This window comes from Rattus rattus, chromosome X (assembly GCF_011064425.1).
Source record: "Rattus rattus isolate New Zealand chromosome X, Rrattus_CSIRO_v1, whole genome shotgun sequence".
Classification (NCBI taxonomy): domain Eukaryota; kingdom Metazoa; phylum Chordata; class Mammalia; order Rodentia; family Muridae; genus Rattus; species Rattus rattus.
In genome coordinates this window covers 119,144,395-119,163,374 of record NC_046172.1, presented here as the reverse complement: position 1 = coordinate 119,163,374, position 18,980 = coordinate 119,144,395, and the positions used below count along the sequence as shown (strand labels likewise).

Below are 18,980 nucleotides of genomic sequence, written 5' to 3'. Positions count from 1 at the left end.
TTGGTGTCCCTATCCTTTCACTGTGGGTCTTCCTTGGATATAGAAGGTTGTTTCTTTAAGCTCCATGTTCCCACTGTTAGGCATCTTGGCTAAGGTCTACTACTTCGCCTCCTGGGAGCCTTCCCTACCCTAGGTCTCTGGGACTTCCTAGAGATTTTCTACCTTCGCCCCATCCATGGCAGATGCAGATTTCCATTCATTCTCCTGGCCCTCTGAACCTCTATCCTGTCCCTCTCCATACCTGATCCTGCTTCCCCATTCCCCTTTCCCTACCCTTTTAAACTAATTCTCTCCCTCCCTATGTCTCCTATGACTATTTTTTTTAACCCTTCTAAGTATGATTTAAGTATTATTGCTTGTACCTTTCTTCTCATTTAACTTCTTTGAGTCTTTGGGGAACATCATGTGTATTTTGTACTTTAAGGTTAATAGCTACCTATTGGTGAGTGCATACCATGCCTGTGCTTGTGGGTCTGGGTTACCACACTCAGGATGTTATTTTCTAGTTCTATCCATTTGCCTGCAAAAATTCATCATGTCTTTGTTTTTGATAGATGTATCGTATTTCATTGTGTAAATGAACCACATTTTCTGTATCCGTTCTTCAGTTGAGGTACATCTGGGTTGTTTCCAGTTTCTGTTTATTAGAATAAAGCTGCTCTGAACATAGTAGAGCACGTGTCCTTGGAGTATTGCTCTCTCTGTCTTCAGGTAGAACTATTTCTAGTTTTCTGAGGAACCACTAGACTGATTTCCAGAGTGGTTGTACCAGTTTGCCATCACACCAGCAGTGGAGGAGTGTTCCTCTTTCTCCACATCCTCACCAGTATATGCAATCACTTGAGTTTTAATCTCAGCCATTCTGATGGGTGTAAGTGGAATCTCAGGGTCGTTTTGATTTGTATTTCCCTGATGACTAAGGATGTTGAACATTTCTTTAAGTGCTTTTTGGCCATTTGAGATTCTTCTTTTGAGAATTTACTGTTTAGTTCTGTGCCCCATATTTTCTTTTAATTTGGTTATCTTGTTTGTTAGAATTTAACTTCTTGAGTTCTTTAGCCAGTTTGGATATTAACCATCTATCAGATGTAGGGTTAGTTAAAATCTTTTCCCATCCATAGGCTGCCAATTTGTCCTTTTGCCTTATGGAATCCTTTCAGTATCGTGAGGTCCCATTTATCAATTGTTGATATTAGAGCTTGAGCCACTGGTGTACCGTTTAGGAAATTGTATCCTGTACCAGTGCATTCAAGACACATTCTCACTTTGCCTTCTATTAGGTTTAGTGTGTCTGGCTTTATGTTGAGGTCCTTGATCCACTTGGACTTTAGTTTTGTTTTGTGCAAGGTGATAACTATCTATCTATCTATCTGCATTCTTCTACATACAGAGATCCAGTTAGACCAGCACCATGTGTTGAAGATACTTTCTTTTATTTTCCCTTATATTGTTTTGGCTTCTTTGCCAAAATCCAAGTGTTCATGAGTGTGTAGATTTATTTCTGGGTCTTCAATTCTATTCCATTGGTTGACCTGTCTGTTTCTGTACCAATACCATGCAGTTTTTTATTATGATAATTATTGCTCTGTAATACACCTTGAGGTCAGAGATTCTTTTATGATCAGGATAGTTTTGGCTATTCTGGTTTTTTTTGTTTGTTTGTTTTTCCCTATGAATTTGACAATTGCTCTTTGAAGGTCTATAAAAATTGTGTTGGAATTTTGATGGGGATTGCATTAAGTCTGTATATTTGATCATTATCTTTCAATGACAGGAATGTCAACGGAAATTAAAACATCGACTTGGTCTAGATTCCTATTTGCTCAAGCCAGTTCAGCGAATCACTAAGTATCAGTTGCTTTTGAGGTAATTACATAAGCATTCTGTGGCTCTTTACTTTATGTATGTAGTATTTTTATCTGCATGTATGTGTGGCTTGTGTATGCCTCATAGCCATGGAGGTCAAAACAGGACTTCAGCATTCCAGCCTGATCTGAGTCACGAGGTGGGTACAACAATAAAGCCCAGGTCCTTTGCAAAAGCATCCAGTGCTCTTAATCAATGAATCATCTCTCCAGCTCCTACTTGTTTATTTTGTTTTATTTATTTATTTATTTATTTATTTATTTATTTATTGAATCTGATCTGTTAGTCATTTAAAGGAAGAGGTTGAGTAGGAAGCACTTGCAATACATTGAAGGAGAGCAATGGTCAGATTTAACTGTACGATGTTTGCAGTGTGCTCTTTTGTGTTGCTGTACAAATGACATATACAAGGTGATTAAGCTGTGAGTATATGGAATGTTAGCTCTCAATCCTCCAGATAAGTTCTGTATGAATTTAAGCATAATGTTTTGGGAAATAATTTTCTATGTAAGGAAGATTAAATATATACCTACTCATTTTTATATTATATTTCCTGTTGGTCTTTTCAATGAAAAATACAAATGATACTCCCCTGGTTCAATGGAAAAGGATTAGTGGAATATATATCTTGTATAAATACATTATCACTTCTTTTAAAATGTGGTTCATGATGCTATATGCATCATGATTGACAAATCATTGTATTTAGAGGAGGAAAACTCGTGTAATTGCTTTGAACAGTAATCTCTGATGTCTCTTTGTAGCTTTTGGTTTTTAGCTCTATGCATATTGAATGCCCTTTGTTTTATACTCTTTGCTCATTATTCTACTTCTTCCCCAGTTTTGACATTGTTATTAAATATAATGTTAATGTGACAGACAATATGAAAGAAAGAACTCTAAAAATGACAGTATCTTTGGATCACTGCTCAAAAGCATATTAGCTTTAAGGTATTCATTTTCCAGCAGTTATAAAAATATGTGACTAACATTATGTTTAATTCTTGACTACTAATTAAGGAGCTTTTAAAGTATAGCAAAGAAGGTGAAGGAACTACTAAATTGAAGGAGGCCCTTGACTCCATGCTGGAGCTGCTCAAGTCAGTGAATGATTCCATGCATCAGACTGCCATCAATGGCTATGTTGTAAGTAAATTTTAGGGTTTGTTGGAATTTGGGGGGTGGTGTAAGTTTTTCAAAATCCCTTCTTTTATCTACTGGATTTAATACCACATAAGAGGCAAACAAATGGGGATAAAATATACGCATTTTTATTTATAATGCTAAGTGGAGAATTGGCTGCAGATCAGCTGCCAAATGGAATTTTATGACATTTTCCTGGTCTGCAGCAGCCTGCCATCAAATCTGGAACTTGGGAAATTTGGCTTGAATAAGTGCTTACATCAGCTAAGTAGATACACTGTCCCTGAATTACTGCTTGCCCTAGTCTAGAATAGATAGGAAAAAGGGTCAAGTCTTTAGGGCTTGCTATCTTTCCCCAAATCGGTTCCATCCAATGGGAAACTCATGTACCAATCAGGAATGAGGGAGAGATCTGAGCATTGCTCCAGCAGAAATAGCTCCACATGAGAAATGCAGGACCCCAAAGACAAAGAAGCCTCTTTCATGCCACAACCTCATAGAGATTTAAAATATATGTGAGACATGGCATGCTTTAAAGTTAAGAAGTTACAGTACAGTGGACACCCATGCCCAGCAGTAGCTCATCCACACAAAAGAACTCAAATGACATTTTTGGAGGTCCTTTGTCTCTTTGTTAAGAAATTAAAACAGATTTACCTTACAGGTTCTTTGCGTATATATTATGGCTTCTGGTTTTGGGTTTTATGGGCTTTTTCTGTGTACAGATGTGTGTGTGCTTGTGCTTCTACTTGGATTCTTTTTCTTCTGTTTGTTTTATCTTGTTTTGTGTTATTATTTATTCTTTAGATGCCTGGCTCTTTTTTTTTTTCATTTTATTTTAATGTATTCACTTTACATCCTGCTTACTGCCCCTCCTCCTGGTTACCCCTTCCAACAGTCCTTCTCTCCTCCCCTTGTCCTCTGAGAGGGTGTGGACTTCCTAGGTATTCCCCCACCCTTGTCCATCAAGTCTCTGAGACTAGATGCATCCTCTTTCACTGTGGCCAGACAAGACAGCCCAGCTAGAACATATCCCACAGACAGGCAACAGCTTTTGGGATAACCCATCCTCCAGTTGTTTTGTACCCTTATGAATACCAATCTGCATACTTGCTATATCTGTGCATGGAGTCGGGTGGGAAGACTAGGTCCAGCCCATGTATGTTCTTTGGTTGGTGGTTCAGACCCTGAATATCTGGCAGAATTCTGAACCAAAATTATCTGGCCCTGGGATTTTGTTGTTGTTGTTGTTGTTAGACTTTTTTTTTTTTTTTTTGGTTCTTTTTTTGGAGCTGGGGACCCAACCCAGGGCCTTTGCTTCCCTAGGGCAAGCGCTCTACCACTGAGCTAAATCCCCCAGCCCGTTGTTAGACTTTTGATGACTGCTTCTATTTCCTTAGACATTGTAGAGCTGTTTAAATAGTTTACCTGATCTTGATTTATATTTGGGAAGTGGTATCTGTCTAGAAAATCATCCATTTCATTAAGAACTTCCAATTTTGTTGAGTTCAGACTTTTGAAGTAAGAACTAATGATTCTTTGAATTCCCTTAATATCTGTTATTAGGTTTTTCCTTTTCATTTCTGATTTGGATATTGTCTCTGTCCTACGGGTTTGTCTATCTGGTTGATATTTTCTCAAAGAATCAGCTCTTGGTTTTGTTGATTCCTTGTATTGTATTCTTTGTCTCTAACTGGTTCATGTCAGCCCTGATTTTAATCGTTTCCTGCTGTCTACTCCTCTTCAGTGTGTTTGCTTCTTTTTTTCTAGAGCTTTCAAGTGTGCTTCTAAATTGTTGCTATGAGAACTTTCCAATTTCTTTATGGAGGCACTCAGTGCTATGAATTTTCCTCTTAGCAATGCTTTCATGGTGCCCCATAAATTTGAATATGTTGTGCCTTCATTTACATTGAATTCTAGGAAGTCTTTACTTTCTTTGTTTCTTCCCTGACTGAGAGATAATTGAGTAGAGAGTTGTTCAATTTCCCTGAGTGAGTAGGCTTTCTGGTATTTCTTTTGTTGTTGAAGTACAGCTTCAATCCATGGTCTTCCAATAAGATACAAGGCATTATTTCAATTCTCTTTTATCTGTTGAGGTTTGCTTTGTGATCAAAATATGGTCAATTTTGGAGAAGGATTCATGAGGTCCTTTTGTATTTGGATGAAATGTTCTGTAGATGTCTGTTAGGTCCATTTGATTCATAATGTCTGTTGGTTTCATTATTTCTCTGTTTAGTTTTTGTGTGGATGACCTGTCAATTGGTGAGAGTAGGATGTTGAAGTCTCCCACTCACTATTAATCTGTGGGGTTGGATGTATTATTAAAAGATCTATCGATGTTTCTTTTACAAACGTGGGTATCTTTGTCTTTGGGGAATAGATGTTCAGAACTGAGATCACATTGGTAGATTTTTTTTCCTGTGATGAATATAAAGTATCCTTCCCTGTATATTTTAATTAATTTTGGTTGAAAATCTATTTTATTAGATTTTATTATGGCTACTCCTGTTTGCTTCTTAGGAACATTTGCTTGGAAAACTTTTTTCCAACCCTTTACTCTGAGGTAATCATCTATCTTTATGGCTGAGGTGTGTTTCTTATATTCAGCAGAATGACGGATCCTATTTTCCCATCCGTTCTGTTAGCCTCTGTCTTTTTATTAGAGAATTGAGATCATCGATGTTGAGAGATATTAATGACTAATGATTGTTAATTCCTTTTTTATTTTGATGTTGGTGGTGTTTGTATGTGTGTGTGTGTGTGTGTGTGTGTGTGTGTGTGTGTGTGTCTGTGTGTGTTTCCCTTGTTTTTGCTAGTATCAAGTTACTTATTTCTTGTGTTTTCTTGGATTTAGTTGTCTTCTTGGGTTGGAGTTTTCCTTCTAGTTCTTTCACAGGACTGGATTTGTAGATATTATTTGAATTTGGATATGTCTTGATATATCTTGTGATATATCTTGTGATATATTGTGCTGGGTATAGTAGTCTACCTTGGTGTCTACTATGTTTTAGAGGTTACAAGATGTCTGTCTAGAGTCCCTACTGAAGTCTGCTGTAATTCTGATAGGTCTGATTTTGTATGTTACCTGCGCTTTTTCCTTCGCTACTTTTACTTGCTACTTTTAATATTCTTTCTTTGTTCTGTACAATTTATGTTTTAATTATTATGTGGTGGGAGGATATTCTTATCTTGTCTATTCTGATTGGTATTCTTTTATGTGTATGAACACCTCTTTCTTTAGTTTGGAATGCTTTCTTCTATAATTTTGTTGAAGGTATTTGCTGGGCCTTAGAGTTGTGATTCTTCACCTTCTTTTATTCCTATTTTTTTTAAAGGCTTATTCATTTTATGTATGTGAGTACACTGTCACTGTTTTCAGACACACCAGAACAGAGCATCAGATCCCATTACAGATGGTTGTGAGCCACCACGTGGTTGCTGGGAATTGAACTCAGGACCTCTGGAAGAGCAGTCAGTGCTCTCAACCACTGAGCCATCTCTCCAGCTCCCTGTTATTTTTAGGTTAGGTCTTCTCATGTTATCCCAGATTTCCTGGATGTGTTGCATCAGGAAACTTTTAGATTAACATTTTCTTTGACTTTTGTGCTTTTGTGCACTGAGTAGGGTGCCATTTCAGAGAAATTCAAACGTATCAGTTTCTTCTATTGTATCTTCTATGCCTGAGACTCTCTTTCATCTCCTGCATTCTGTTGATGATGCTTGCACCTTCTCTTCTTTAGGGTTTTCATCTCCAGGATTTCCTTTGTTTGCGTTTCCTTTATTGCTTCTATTTCCACTTTTCAGGTCTTGCAGTTTTATTTCCTTCACCTGCTTAATTGTATTTTCCTGTATTTCTTTAAGTGTTTTATTTGTTTCCTCATTAAAGACATCTATCTTTTTATAAGATTGGACTTAAGGTCATTTTCTTGTGTTCAGTTGTGTCAGGATATCCAGGGCTTGCTGCTGTAGGGTAGCTGTGCTCTGAAGTTTACATATTGCCCTAGTTTCAGTTGACTGTGTTCTTTTAACGTCTTTTAACCTTCTGGATGGCTTTGATCCCTGGGTATTCTTTTTATAGTATGTATTGGGATGGGGTTTGCATTGATGGTCCTAGTATGGCAGGCCTCTGATGGGTATCCTTTGGCTGTATGGTTCCAGATCAGCAGGTCTGTATGAATCAGGGTCTGGAGGTCATTGTGGTTGTATAACTGTAGGTCTCTATGGTTCAGGATCCACAGGTTTGTATGGTACAGGATCCACAGGTGTGATGAGGTATTCGGAGAGTGGAGGTTCTTGGGGGAGAGCAGACTGCTAAGGGCAGCTAAGCTAGCCTGTATGGTTCAGGATCTCCAGGTCTGATGAAGATGGGTGGAGAAGTGAGGGGAGAATGGAGGTCTCTGGGCATAGCAGACTGCTCAAGGTACTTAGGCATGCCCCAGAGGACACAGTGAGTAGGGCACCTGTTTGTTTTTTTAAGGAGAGACAAAAAGGTTGTAAATCCAGATGGAGGGAATGTGGAGAGGATCCAAGAGGAGTTTGGAGAGTGGTAACCATAAACAGAATGTACTGTATGAAAAAAAAACTTTTTAATTGAAAAGGGGGTGGTGAGCAGTAGGTAATACCCCTAACATTCATGCTACTATTCTATCAATTTGTATATCCTGCCATTTTGATCATTATTGTAGGTCACATGGTTCACAGCTAGCTAATCCCAATTAACTATCCCCATAGCAGCCGGCATAGTACCTTCTAGTATTATGAGTGTAATACTGATACAAGTCTGATTGATAAATTATAAGCATCTAGGTTTTGATTTTTACTGAGGTTACTGAGGTTTGTGACTGCCTTCACAGAGGGCAGATAATAGCTGGGAATGTGAGCAGATTTACTTTGAAAGAACATGAATGGGTGATGGCTATGGGGCTAGCCATGGAAGCAGCCCCTGGACTGCCTGGGCCAGAGAGTAGCTGGAGTTAGCTTAGGATGGTGCGCTTTTAGTGTTCTGCTGCACAATAATAAAGTCTTATGGATGATATTTTTTAAAAAATAAAGCATACAAAATGCTTCAGACAATTAATATGTCAAAGATATTGATGTTTGACAAATGAATATAGCTCTGCCTTCTACAAATTGGCTTTGATTTTTTTTTATTCTAGGGAAATATGAATGATCTGGGAAAGATGATTCTTCAAGGTGCCTTCAGTGTTTGGGTAGGACATCGGAAAGGTGCTACAAAGATGAAGGATTTTGCGCGGTTCAAACCCATGCAGAGACACCTTTTCTTGTATGAAAAAGCTGTTATGTTTTGTAAGAGGCGTTTCGAATCTGGAGAAGGCGCTGACAGATACCCATCATACAGTTTTAAGCACTGCCTAAAAGTAAGAAAGCTCATGTTTAAAAATATTAAAAAAAAAAAGAGTGTGTTCCTGTGTGTGAGTACAGGAACCTTTGTCCTATAGTGTTACTTTGTACTTTGTTGGACACCTCAGGTCTTGGTTCTCACTTTCCCTCATGTTTGAAGTAAAGGTGTTCTATTGTTCACTGCTTTTACACTAGTCTTTGTTGGTCCAAGAGCTTCTAGGGATTCTCTTGTCTCTTCCTCCCATTTTGCTGTGGAAACACCAGAACTGTGAGCATGTACTAGCATAGCTAGTTTTACATGGGCTTTGGGACTCTGAAATCAGGAAAAGTGATTGGGCTCAGGTGCTGAGAGTTAATTCAAGTCCCCCATCAGTGTAGTCTCAGACATTTCTCCAAAGATACTCTTCAGTGTACCCAGCTCTCACCTATGAGCTCATCCTAATGAGTATTAGATAAAATTCTCTTGCTTTTTTGTTTTTTTTAAATTGCGTTTTATTTATTTACATTTCAAATGTTATCCCCTTTCGTTTCCCCTCTGCAACCCCTTATCCCATCCCCCCTTACCATGATTCTATGAGGGTACTCTCCCACCCACCTACTTCTGCCTCACCGCCCTAGCATTTCTCTATACTGGGGAATCAAGCCTTCACAGGACCAATGGCCTCCCCTCCCATGGATGCCAGATAAGGCCCTTTTAACTCCTTCAATTCTTCCTCTAACTCCTCCATTGGGGTTCCTGTGATCAGTCCGATGGTTGGCTGTGAGCATCTGCCTCTGTATATGTCAGGCTCTGGCAGAGCCTCTCAGGAGACAGCTATATCAGGCTCCTGTCAGCAAGCACTTCTTGGCATCAGCATTAGTGTCTGGGTTTGGTGTCTGCATGTGGAATGGATCCCCAGGTGGGGAAGTCTCTGGATGATCTTTTTTTTAGTCTTGTCCATGAAGCTGCTGTTATAAGAGAAAGACTAAAGGATTTCCTCCTTCTCACTGCAGTTTACAAATGAAAAATTCTTGTACTTAGCATGTCCCTACCTTACTTTCTTTGTCCTTCCTGCATTCTTTAGCCCCTTGCTTTCTGGGTATCTAAAAAGACCTACAGCTGGATCTTTCCCATATACATTCTGGGTTATTCCTTGAAATTGTTTTATTCTTTCTAAAACCCAAAGTACCATTGTGTCCTGACATTAGTCTTATGTTAAAACCAGGACAGTGTTGTTTGTAAGAGTCATTAGCCACCTGGTAATACTTCCAATTCAAATAAGGCTATACATTCATAATTTTTTCCTAGACTAATTGGAAAATAGAGAAATTTTACCTCCAATTCTTCAGTCACTATCATTTTACTCCTTTTTCCCTCATAGTCATTTTCCATAAGGCATTTCTTTCACAGTTGGTTTTCTCAGTATAGTTGAGATTTGATGAAAATTTAGCTATGCTTTTATTGATGGACCTGTCATGGGCTTAAGGACTTAGTGTAATGAAGCCACTTTTTTTTTTTTTTTGAAGCCACTTTATAAGCAGGCCCTGCTTTTAATTTTCCTCATTTTGGTCAGCTGCCTCTAGCGATGTCTAGCAAAATTCCCACCCAGAGTCACCCAATTGTCTATGTTCTATTCAATTCTGAATCCACAGTAGCTCCATGTATTCTTTAAAACTCCAACATTTCCATCACAACTACACAGTTACTCTTAGATCTTGCCATCTACATATGTGCTTCTTGAAAAGGTATTTTTATCTTTGTAGGCATGTTTGACATAAACCAATTTGATGCACATTTTGTTTGTGGGGTGACCTAATTACTACCTAATGCAGAATTTCCTGTTTGTATGGATTTTCTATTTTCTGTTAACTTTGATACAATGATAGGCATGCCAGTGAAGTGTTTCTGAAGTTCATTAAAGTAAAGAAGGTCTAATGAGGTAACGAAGCCAGAAGCATTACAATAGTTACCATGGAAACAGAAGGAGGAATTGATGCAGGAAACATTTCAATGGAAGGCAGACATAAGGGCGTAGTGACTTACCAGATACAGAAAATAAATACTACTTGACATTAAAAAGGAGAAAATCTGCCTGTTTTTCTTGGTTCTGAGATATAATTGTATCTTTAAAAGCAAAGAATTAGTCAGCGATGATTATAAAATTTTAGATGAAGATTCCTGGGGAAATAGTGATGCTGTAGACTAAGAAAGATGGAGGAAGTTAGGCTGTGTGTTGTGTTTTAGATCTCATTATGCTTACTTTCTCTTGCTTACTTGTCCTGAAAGTCTATCATTCGTGGTCAGTGTGCTACTGAACAAAGGCAAACAACTCCCCTCCTTTGAAATTGACTTTTTTTCTTCACTTTATCACACCAAGCTGGAATTGCACAGCTTCATTGTGTCTTTCTAATGACGATGTACTATAATATAAGCATTTAACATTCATAGGAAAACCATATGTCACATTCGAGGAATCAAATAAAGAGATGTGGCTTCTTCAGATCCATCTGATTGTATGCTTGCTTATCATCACCAACTGATGTTTTAATTTAACACATATGCATGCAATGCTAACTTTGTGTCAGGTAAATATGATTTGATTTCCAGGGAATTCTCCAAATGTATTTAACCAATAATGATGTGCTCTATATAATAACAATGTAAAATAGTAAAACAGTTGTAATTCAAATGCAGGAAAGGATGGGAAACAAAACCATAAGCTTCAAAGCTCATTTTGGACTGGGGAGAAAGGTTAAAGAGCTTGTCATTCAAATGGTAGGTTTGGAGTTCAGATCGTTAGCACCCATGTAAAATGCTTCATGGATGTGGCTGCCCTTGTAATCTCAGCTCTGGGGAATCCCAACAGTGTGCTGTCTAGTGAGACTAGTTGGATCAGGTGAACTCTGGGTTCAGCAAGAGACCCTGAATCAAGAAATAATGTTCAGAGGTATTATGAAAGATATCACCAGCCTCTGACCCCCCCATGATATACATGTGAACACACACACACACACACACACACACACACACACACACACACACGAGTGCATATGATCCCACAAAACTGTATATGATCTGAAAATGTTGTTTAATAATTCATATATCTATATCAACTCTTAGGAAATACACACTTTCCCAATTTTATAGTTGAAAAAAATGAATTTGAGAAAACTTCAGGACCTTACACTGAGACACATGGCTGATGAATGCCAGTGATGGATGGAGGGCCAGTCTGGCCTTCTCTGATTCTGACATCTGGATGTCAGCTACGTATCCTATTTAGACAGCTTTGTGATGAAACAATTCATTTTGAAAAGATTGAGCATAACTATTCTCATATCTTAATATTTGAGTATAGAAAGATAGAGTGGTATAGGAAGGATATACTTGGGAGCATTTAAAAGTAACTTTAGACTACATTCAGGATGATATCAGAGGCTCTTTAATTAGTAGAGTTGAGTTGCATTTCTCCGTATAACTGCTTTCCTTTACCTTAAGGAAGGAAGGAATCTCATAGCACTGCCATTAATGCTTATTAGTTTAATTAGCATCATTTGGGGGTTCATACATGGAGCAGTGTGATGATTCTTCAAACAAATAGAAGGGAATTGAAAGAAAAGAGGAAAGGCAGAGAAGAACTTAAAGATGTTGTACAAGGGAGTGAAGTTGTACCACAGGGAATTAGCCAATGCTGTGTAATACATAAGTTTTACTATCAGTGAGAAAGTTATCACTCTTTCAATTTAGGTATTTTGTTTGCTGTACAGGCTGAAAGATTGGTGAGAATAGAAGAACCTTTATGAACTTGGCTGATTCTTCCCTAACCCACAAATTTGCTATTTATATCTCATAGAGAATCAATTTGTAAGATCAAATTGATGTGTCAATAATTACTTTAGAAATCAACAACAAAATTAATCAATTTCAGGTGGTTTTCCCCATAGATGTTTAATTACTTTTACTTCTGACAAAATTTTGTTTTAATATTGGATATTTCATTTACAGCAGAATTCAACCTTGGGCTGCCTGAGTTTTCAGATGGATGGCATTTGTGCCAATCACTGGAATGGGGCATAGCATCTGAACTCTTGAGTGCACATTTCCACAAAACACTCAAATCCTCATGTATATGACTATAGTTTTCATTTCCATTTCCTTATTGAAAAATAATGTGTATCATGCTTAAGTGAGATATTGTTTCCTTTGAATTATGATAGAATACAGTGGTTTGAAATTCCATATTTGTAATAGAAATGCTCAGGAAATATTTCTTGTAGATGGAAAAGCTGGTATCCACAGAGCATGTGAAAGCGATAACGAAAATTTGAAATATGGTATGGTGAGGGAAGAAATTTATATTGTTCAGGTTGGTTATTCTTCTGAAAGCCATAGTTGGCATAAAAATTTAAATTTATTTATTCATTTATTTAAATGTCATAACCCATCAATTTCAATTTGTTTTGTTCATGTGTTCCTGGATGTGGGGGCATCCACTGGAGAACCTATCAGGTGCCTCATTCTCAAAGAAAACTGTAGCATTCTGTACTCCAGAAGTGAATTCAGTAACCACCTATTGGTCCTCAGTTAAGAACCATAGCCCTTCCCACTCCATATTGAAACATTGGCTGGCTTGGTCTTGTGAGGTCTTGCAGAGGCTGTCACACCTGCTATGAGTTCTTGAGTGAAGGTGTCCTGTAATTTCCAGAAGACAGCTTTGCTTTTGTCTTCCCTAACCTCTGGATCTTAATTTTTTTCTATTTCCTCTTCTGTGATGGTTTCTGAGTGTGATATAGATGACCATTTATGTCTGAGCACTCCACAGTCACTTAATCAACCCTTTGAGCAGTTATGTACTTCTTTGTTCATCTTCAAACACTGCAAAAATAAATATCTCTGATGAGATCTGAGAACTACACTATAGAGAGATGTCAATTTAGATGGCAGCTTGATACTCTGTATGAGCTCCCCAACCTTGGGTTCTTGACCAGCTTTGCAATACCAGGCCTGTCATTTTTCTAGTGGAGTGGGCCTTAAATCTAATCAGAAAACAGTTGGTTACTCCCACAACATTCAGGCTAAGGATTTAGTTGTGTGTATGTGTGTGTATGTGTGGGGTTGTATATTTGTTTTTGAAGCCAGCAGAGGGCAACAGATCCCCTGGAGCTGGAGTTACAGGCCATTGTGAACTGTCAAATAGCATACAAGAGCAGGGCATGCTCTTAAACCCTGACACATATTTCCAGCTTCAACATTAAGATTAAAAACTCTGGTTCAATGTACAACAGGTAGATTACAACTACCTATAACTGCAGCTCGAGGGAACTTGCCTGCTTCTTCTGACTTCCTCTGAAAGAACATAGTTATTACGTTATTACCTGGGCAGGTATATTCTAACAACCACCCTGTTCTAGGGAAGAGAAGACACTCAGAACATTTCACTGAGTCTCTGTGTCATGACTCGTGGCTGACCTATACATTATCTCTTATAGATGTTCAGGGTTTTCTTTTTGTTTTGTTTTGTTAACTTTGTACTGCTACCAGTGCCTAATCTCTTCTTGGTTTGCTTTAAGATATAATAATAGCTACTATATAACAAACTTACTTTATTAGTATCAGAAAGTATTTAGGAAATCTGTCTTGTTAGTATCACTTTCTAAGAATATCATATAATTGATTTTAGTTTTAGAAATATTAGAGCTTCCTTTGATTTTTCCAAAATTAAAACAAAGTGATACATATGCATATACAGTTATTATTATGGTTATTATTCTGTTCCTCAAGGCAATTTTAGTATATTTTCTACTATAATGTCTCAGCTAATCTGATCACTAATGATCAGCCTCCAAAATAGTTTAAGAAGTAAAAGGTTAAATTTTGAACCTGCTGTTTTATAAAATGACTCATGATTAATTGCATTTCTTTTATTATAAAAGCATTCTTTTTAAAAGGAACATACTTTTCTGTTCTGTTTTAACTTTCAGGCTCCAAATATTGATGTGAAGATGTTATGGCTAAAAGAAATAAGAAACATTTTGTTGAAGCAGCAGGAACTTTTGACTGGTAGTTTCATTTTTTCTTTTATAGAAAATAGTTTTTGTTTTCATGTACTATATCCTGATTACAGTTTCCTTTCTTTCTACTCCTCCCAGTTTCTCTCCACCTCCCCTCAATTCTGGATATGTCTCCTTTCTTTGTCTGATAATTTCAAGTATGCATGCTTTATATGGAGAAGCACAATGACAATTTATTAGCTTGAATTTTGTGGAAAGTCTTCCTGGATGATAATTTAATAATGATGCAAGGATCTGTTAAACTTAAAGAGTAACACTGAGATTCAGAGAGTTTAAAAAGAAAACTAACTAGTTTAAACTCTAAGGTGAACTCTTGTTTGAGGGAGCACCTCTTTTCACTGTTCTGCTGCTGCAGAACCCGGTTGTTAGCCCTTGGGCTTCCAGAATTCTACTGTCTCTGCCTCTATCTTACTGTATAAGTGCTAGGATCACAGACAGGTCCTTATTAGCCCATTGGGTGTGTGTGTTTGTGTCAATTTTAGAGATTCGAACACAGGTCCTCATGCTTGTGCAGAAACTACTTTGCCCACTGAACTGATACCCCAGACCCCAGATTGTACTTTTTCACTAGATGGTTTGGACTTTCCACATTCTAACTTCAGACTGGCCTTCCTGCTGGTTGGTCAGTTCAAATCCCTGAAAGGGGTTTCTGTGTGTTTCCATGTTGATCTGGTTCTGGTTCTGTCTCACCCTCAGCCCCCTTTCTCTTGTCTCCTTATCCCTGTGGTGTGTGTGAAAGTCATTGGCCTTCAGAGGAGTAAGAGTCATGACTTCTGAATGACACATAGGCTTTGTTTTCTTCTACAGCTAAAACCGAGCAGGATCAGTTAAGTGACCAGGACGAACTTCCTCCCCAGCAGCAGAATGCTGAGTAAGCGATTATTTCATTCAGAAATAAAAATTCTTTAAATTGCATTTAGATTTATCTATTTTTCTTTATGTATATAAATCTTTTGCCTACGTGTACATGTATGTACCACATGTGTGTCTGGCGTTCAGGGAGGCCAGAAGAAGGTGCTGGCTTCCCTGCCACTTGAGCTACAGAAAAGTCATAGCTATGGAGTATGCTGGGAACTGAACCTCGGTCTCCGCGAGAGCAGCAATCATTCGTAACCACTGGGAAATCTGTTCAGCACCTGCTTCTGTTTGTTTGCTGTACATAGCGCTAAACAATGAACTTACAGTATCGTAGACCACCACCAGCCTTCTGTAATAGCAGCAACTCATCAGATAACATAGCACATTATTTTCTTAGGTCTAAACCATATGTTAGACTCAAAATCTGAGACAGTATGTAATATTAATATGAATATTCGGATCTGAAGGAGAACCGAACCTCTTTAAAGGTCTTTTTCTGGCAAGGCTCATGTTCTTCAAACAGAAGTGAAGACTTGATGTTTGCTGTATGCACTAGTTGCTGAAACAGAAGCTGGTAGAAACTTACCAGTGTGGTTAGGTCAAAATTTTACTTACACATTTATACACACATTACCAGACGTATTAAGATGAGAAGTCTTCAGAATAACACAGATTGTACACACTCATGCCGTGAGTCTAGAACAGAGCAGGTGTATGTCTGCAGAGAAGGAACCTGCTGGCTTAAATCCTCACACTTATGCTCTCCATATTACCAGCTACCACACAAACTTAAATAAGGGCGCATCAGCTGTTGGAATAGTTTCTCAGCTTATTCTTAACACATAGTATTAAGATAGGCTATTTTAATTTCTCACTTTTCTTAGACTATGCAAAAGCTCACCTATTTTTGTATGTCATTCTTTCAGAAAGCAAGAAGAAACTCATTTAAATGCTGTGGAAGCAGGAGCAGAAGTGGAACAAGCTAGTGCCGTGATGGAGGTCAAGGAGGCAGCTCTACTAGTTCAGGCAGAAGCAAATTGCACAAGTATGTGTCTATTTTGATTATCTGAAGATGCAATTCATAATCATGTGAGTTTTAAACTCCTATTGCTAATTTGGAAAAAATCTAGCCATGTGTTATTTTTGTATAAAGGAAAGAAAGGGCTTGTTTTAGGAGGCTTTTATTTCTTGCACAAGAAAAACAATTTGATGGGTACTACAGAACACTGTTTTTCAAAAGGTGGGTTCTAGACCCATAACCTGAGAATTTAAAGACAAATTTCTTAGCTTTCTCTGCCTCAGATCTTTGGGTATGGGACCTAGCTATGTGAATTCTGACCAACTTTGTATATAGTGCTGATCCCTGCTCAAGTTTGAGAGGACACAGGAATGAATGCAACAGAGGAATGAATGCAACACAGGCTTCAGTTTCAGTGGATACACTGTTCATTTCCTGTTGTTTTGGAGACTAGAGCCGGGAGATTTGTTTTCATACGAGAATTGTGCCATTTGAAATGATTTGACACAATCCATTTGATTCACCAAATGTTAGTGTGATCCGTGCATCAGGAATTTTGTAGAGTTGCATGTACAGTCCAATTAAATACACGCACTTGCCGTCTGTACACTGCTAGGAAGGTAGATAATTCAGCAAGCAATTGAAGTGGACTGTGGTTAAGTATCATATTATGGAGGTACACGGTGCTATACAAATATACAAGATCTCCTAAATAACTTTGGCAATAATAGCCTAGACTCCGAGAGAAATGCCACATACTCAGCACTTCATATGATAGTCCTTAACCCTACTAGCTGAGGAGAAACAAGTGATGATGACCGGATGCTGCTGGGTTTAGTCAGTCATTTCCAGGTCAGTTCTCTTAGATGTTGTGTTGTGACGCTAACCCCAGCAACATAAGAGCCTAGTATTAATGCTTTCATTTGACAGCTAAGGAAACCGTATCACAGAAGGTTGACACAACTATTTCTAAGGTGACATGAATAGTTTATATGGCCAAGATGGGATTCTGAGTTTGTGACTTAGATTTTGACCTAGTTTCTTTTCTGTTTCTGTGATGAAAGTACTGTGGTAAAAACAATTTAGGGAGGAAAGGTTTTTTTTCTATTATTACATTTTATAATTTCAGGTTACAGTTTATCACAGCAGGGAAGTCATAGTTGCAGAAGCCAGAAGCAGCTAGACACATCACATCCACAGTCAGGAAGCAGAGAGAAATAAATGTATTCATGCTACTGTGCTTTCAAGAAGAGCTGGCTGGGATAGCTTTCTTTACGTTTATGAAGTCCAGGGTTCCAAACAAGAAATGATGCTGCCCCCTTTCAGGCTAGGTCTCAGTACATCACTTAAGGTAATCAGTATAATCTTCCACAGACTTGCTCGAGGCCATGACATGGTCTCATCAAACCCTCACTGAGACTGTCTGCTCATCTGATTCTAGGTTGTGTCAAGCTGACTTATTAAAACTAACCATCATAGATGGTTTACTTTATCTAAATAAATTCAAATATATATGGAATGAAAGGAAGGAAGGAAAGAAGAAAGAAAAAAAGAAAGAAAAGAAAGAAAAAAAAAAGAAGGAAGGAAAGAAAGAAAAAGAAAAGAAAATTATACCTCCTACCTACAAGCTTATTTTTTGTGGAAAATGCAAAGTCTTATTATGTAGCACTGGCTGACCTAGCACCTGCTATGTAGACAAGGCTAGACTTGAATTAGTAGAGCTCTAACTGCCTCTGTCTTCTGCATGCTGGGATCAAAGGTGTGTACTACCATGCCTGGCTACATGCAGATTCTTATAAGTCATGAAATGTCTAATGCATGCTTTCTGCCTACTAAAAGAGACGATCTAAGGCCAAATAATAACAATACCGGGTAGAATCTCACAAATCCAAACTTCCAACCATTCTGAAATTTAAAAAAAAGGATAAAAAAAGTATACTGTCATCCACTCCTTTTTGAGATGTCAAATTCAAAAATAGTGAAACCTAGGTGCAATTTTATTATATGCAGCAAGGCAAAAATGAAGGTCACAGCTTTGACTGTAGCAAGGAGCTTGCTTCTCCTGTGGTGGAGAACCAGATCCTCTCATGAACGGCTACACGTGTTTTCCTTCTAGCTTGGAATGGGACACCGCCATGTGCAGAAGGCGCCGATGCCACTGATGAGCATCCATGCAACTCTCTCTCCCCTAACAGCGACAATGGAGAAGACAGGCCACAAATGGTTAGTATGACATACTTTATCCATATTCCAGAGACCCTTATACTGAGGACATAGACAGGGCACATAATGAACAATATTTTTGTCAGGGTCCTTGAGGTTTATTGAGTATATCTAAGTGAATCTTGTAAGCATTCATAAATCACTTCTCTTTATGTAGAATATATCTCAGTTATACACAGAAAACTACTGAAGTTACTTAAATGACCAATTTCTAAATTTCTATAAGTATATTGCTTTGATCGTTAGTTATTATTTTTCCAGCCTGACTATCTCTATCGTAGCCCAGGCAGGTCCCTTTTCTGCCTTAGGCTGTCAAGTGCTAAGATTATCAATGTGCGATTTCATGCCTGTGTCAATTTTAGTTTTTTTTTTAAAGTAAAGTATTTATTTCATAACACCTTCTTTCTGTACATGTAAATTTTCTTTAAGCTTAGTTTTTGTAATTATAAGCTTAGGAAGT

General features: G+C 37.9%; 1 protein-coding gene across 1 annotated transcript in view; it reads left to right on the top strand.

Moving 5' to 3' along the window:
• The window catches only part of Mcf2 (MCF.2 cell line derived transforming sequence), a 90,921-nt gene extending 73,160 nt beyond the window's left edge, over positions 1-17,761 (top strand). Inside the window, 10 exon segments of the mRNA XM_032889498.1 lie at positions 1,775-1,885; positions 2,887-3,012; positions 8,166-8,387; positions 10,397-10,444; positions 12,662-12,693; positions 12,695-12,716; positions 14,332-14,410; positions 15,229-15,292; positions 16,164-16,324; positions 17,739-17,761. Of these exon segments, the coding sequence (XP_032745389.1) occupies positions 1,775-1,885; positions 2,887-3,012; positions 8,166-8,387; positions 10,397-10,444; positions 12,662-12,693; positions 12,695-12,716; positions 14,332-14,410; positions 15,229-15,292; positions 16,164-16,324; positions 17,739-17,761 (888 nt within the window).
• Positions 17,762-18,980: the final 1,219 nt, after the last annotated feature.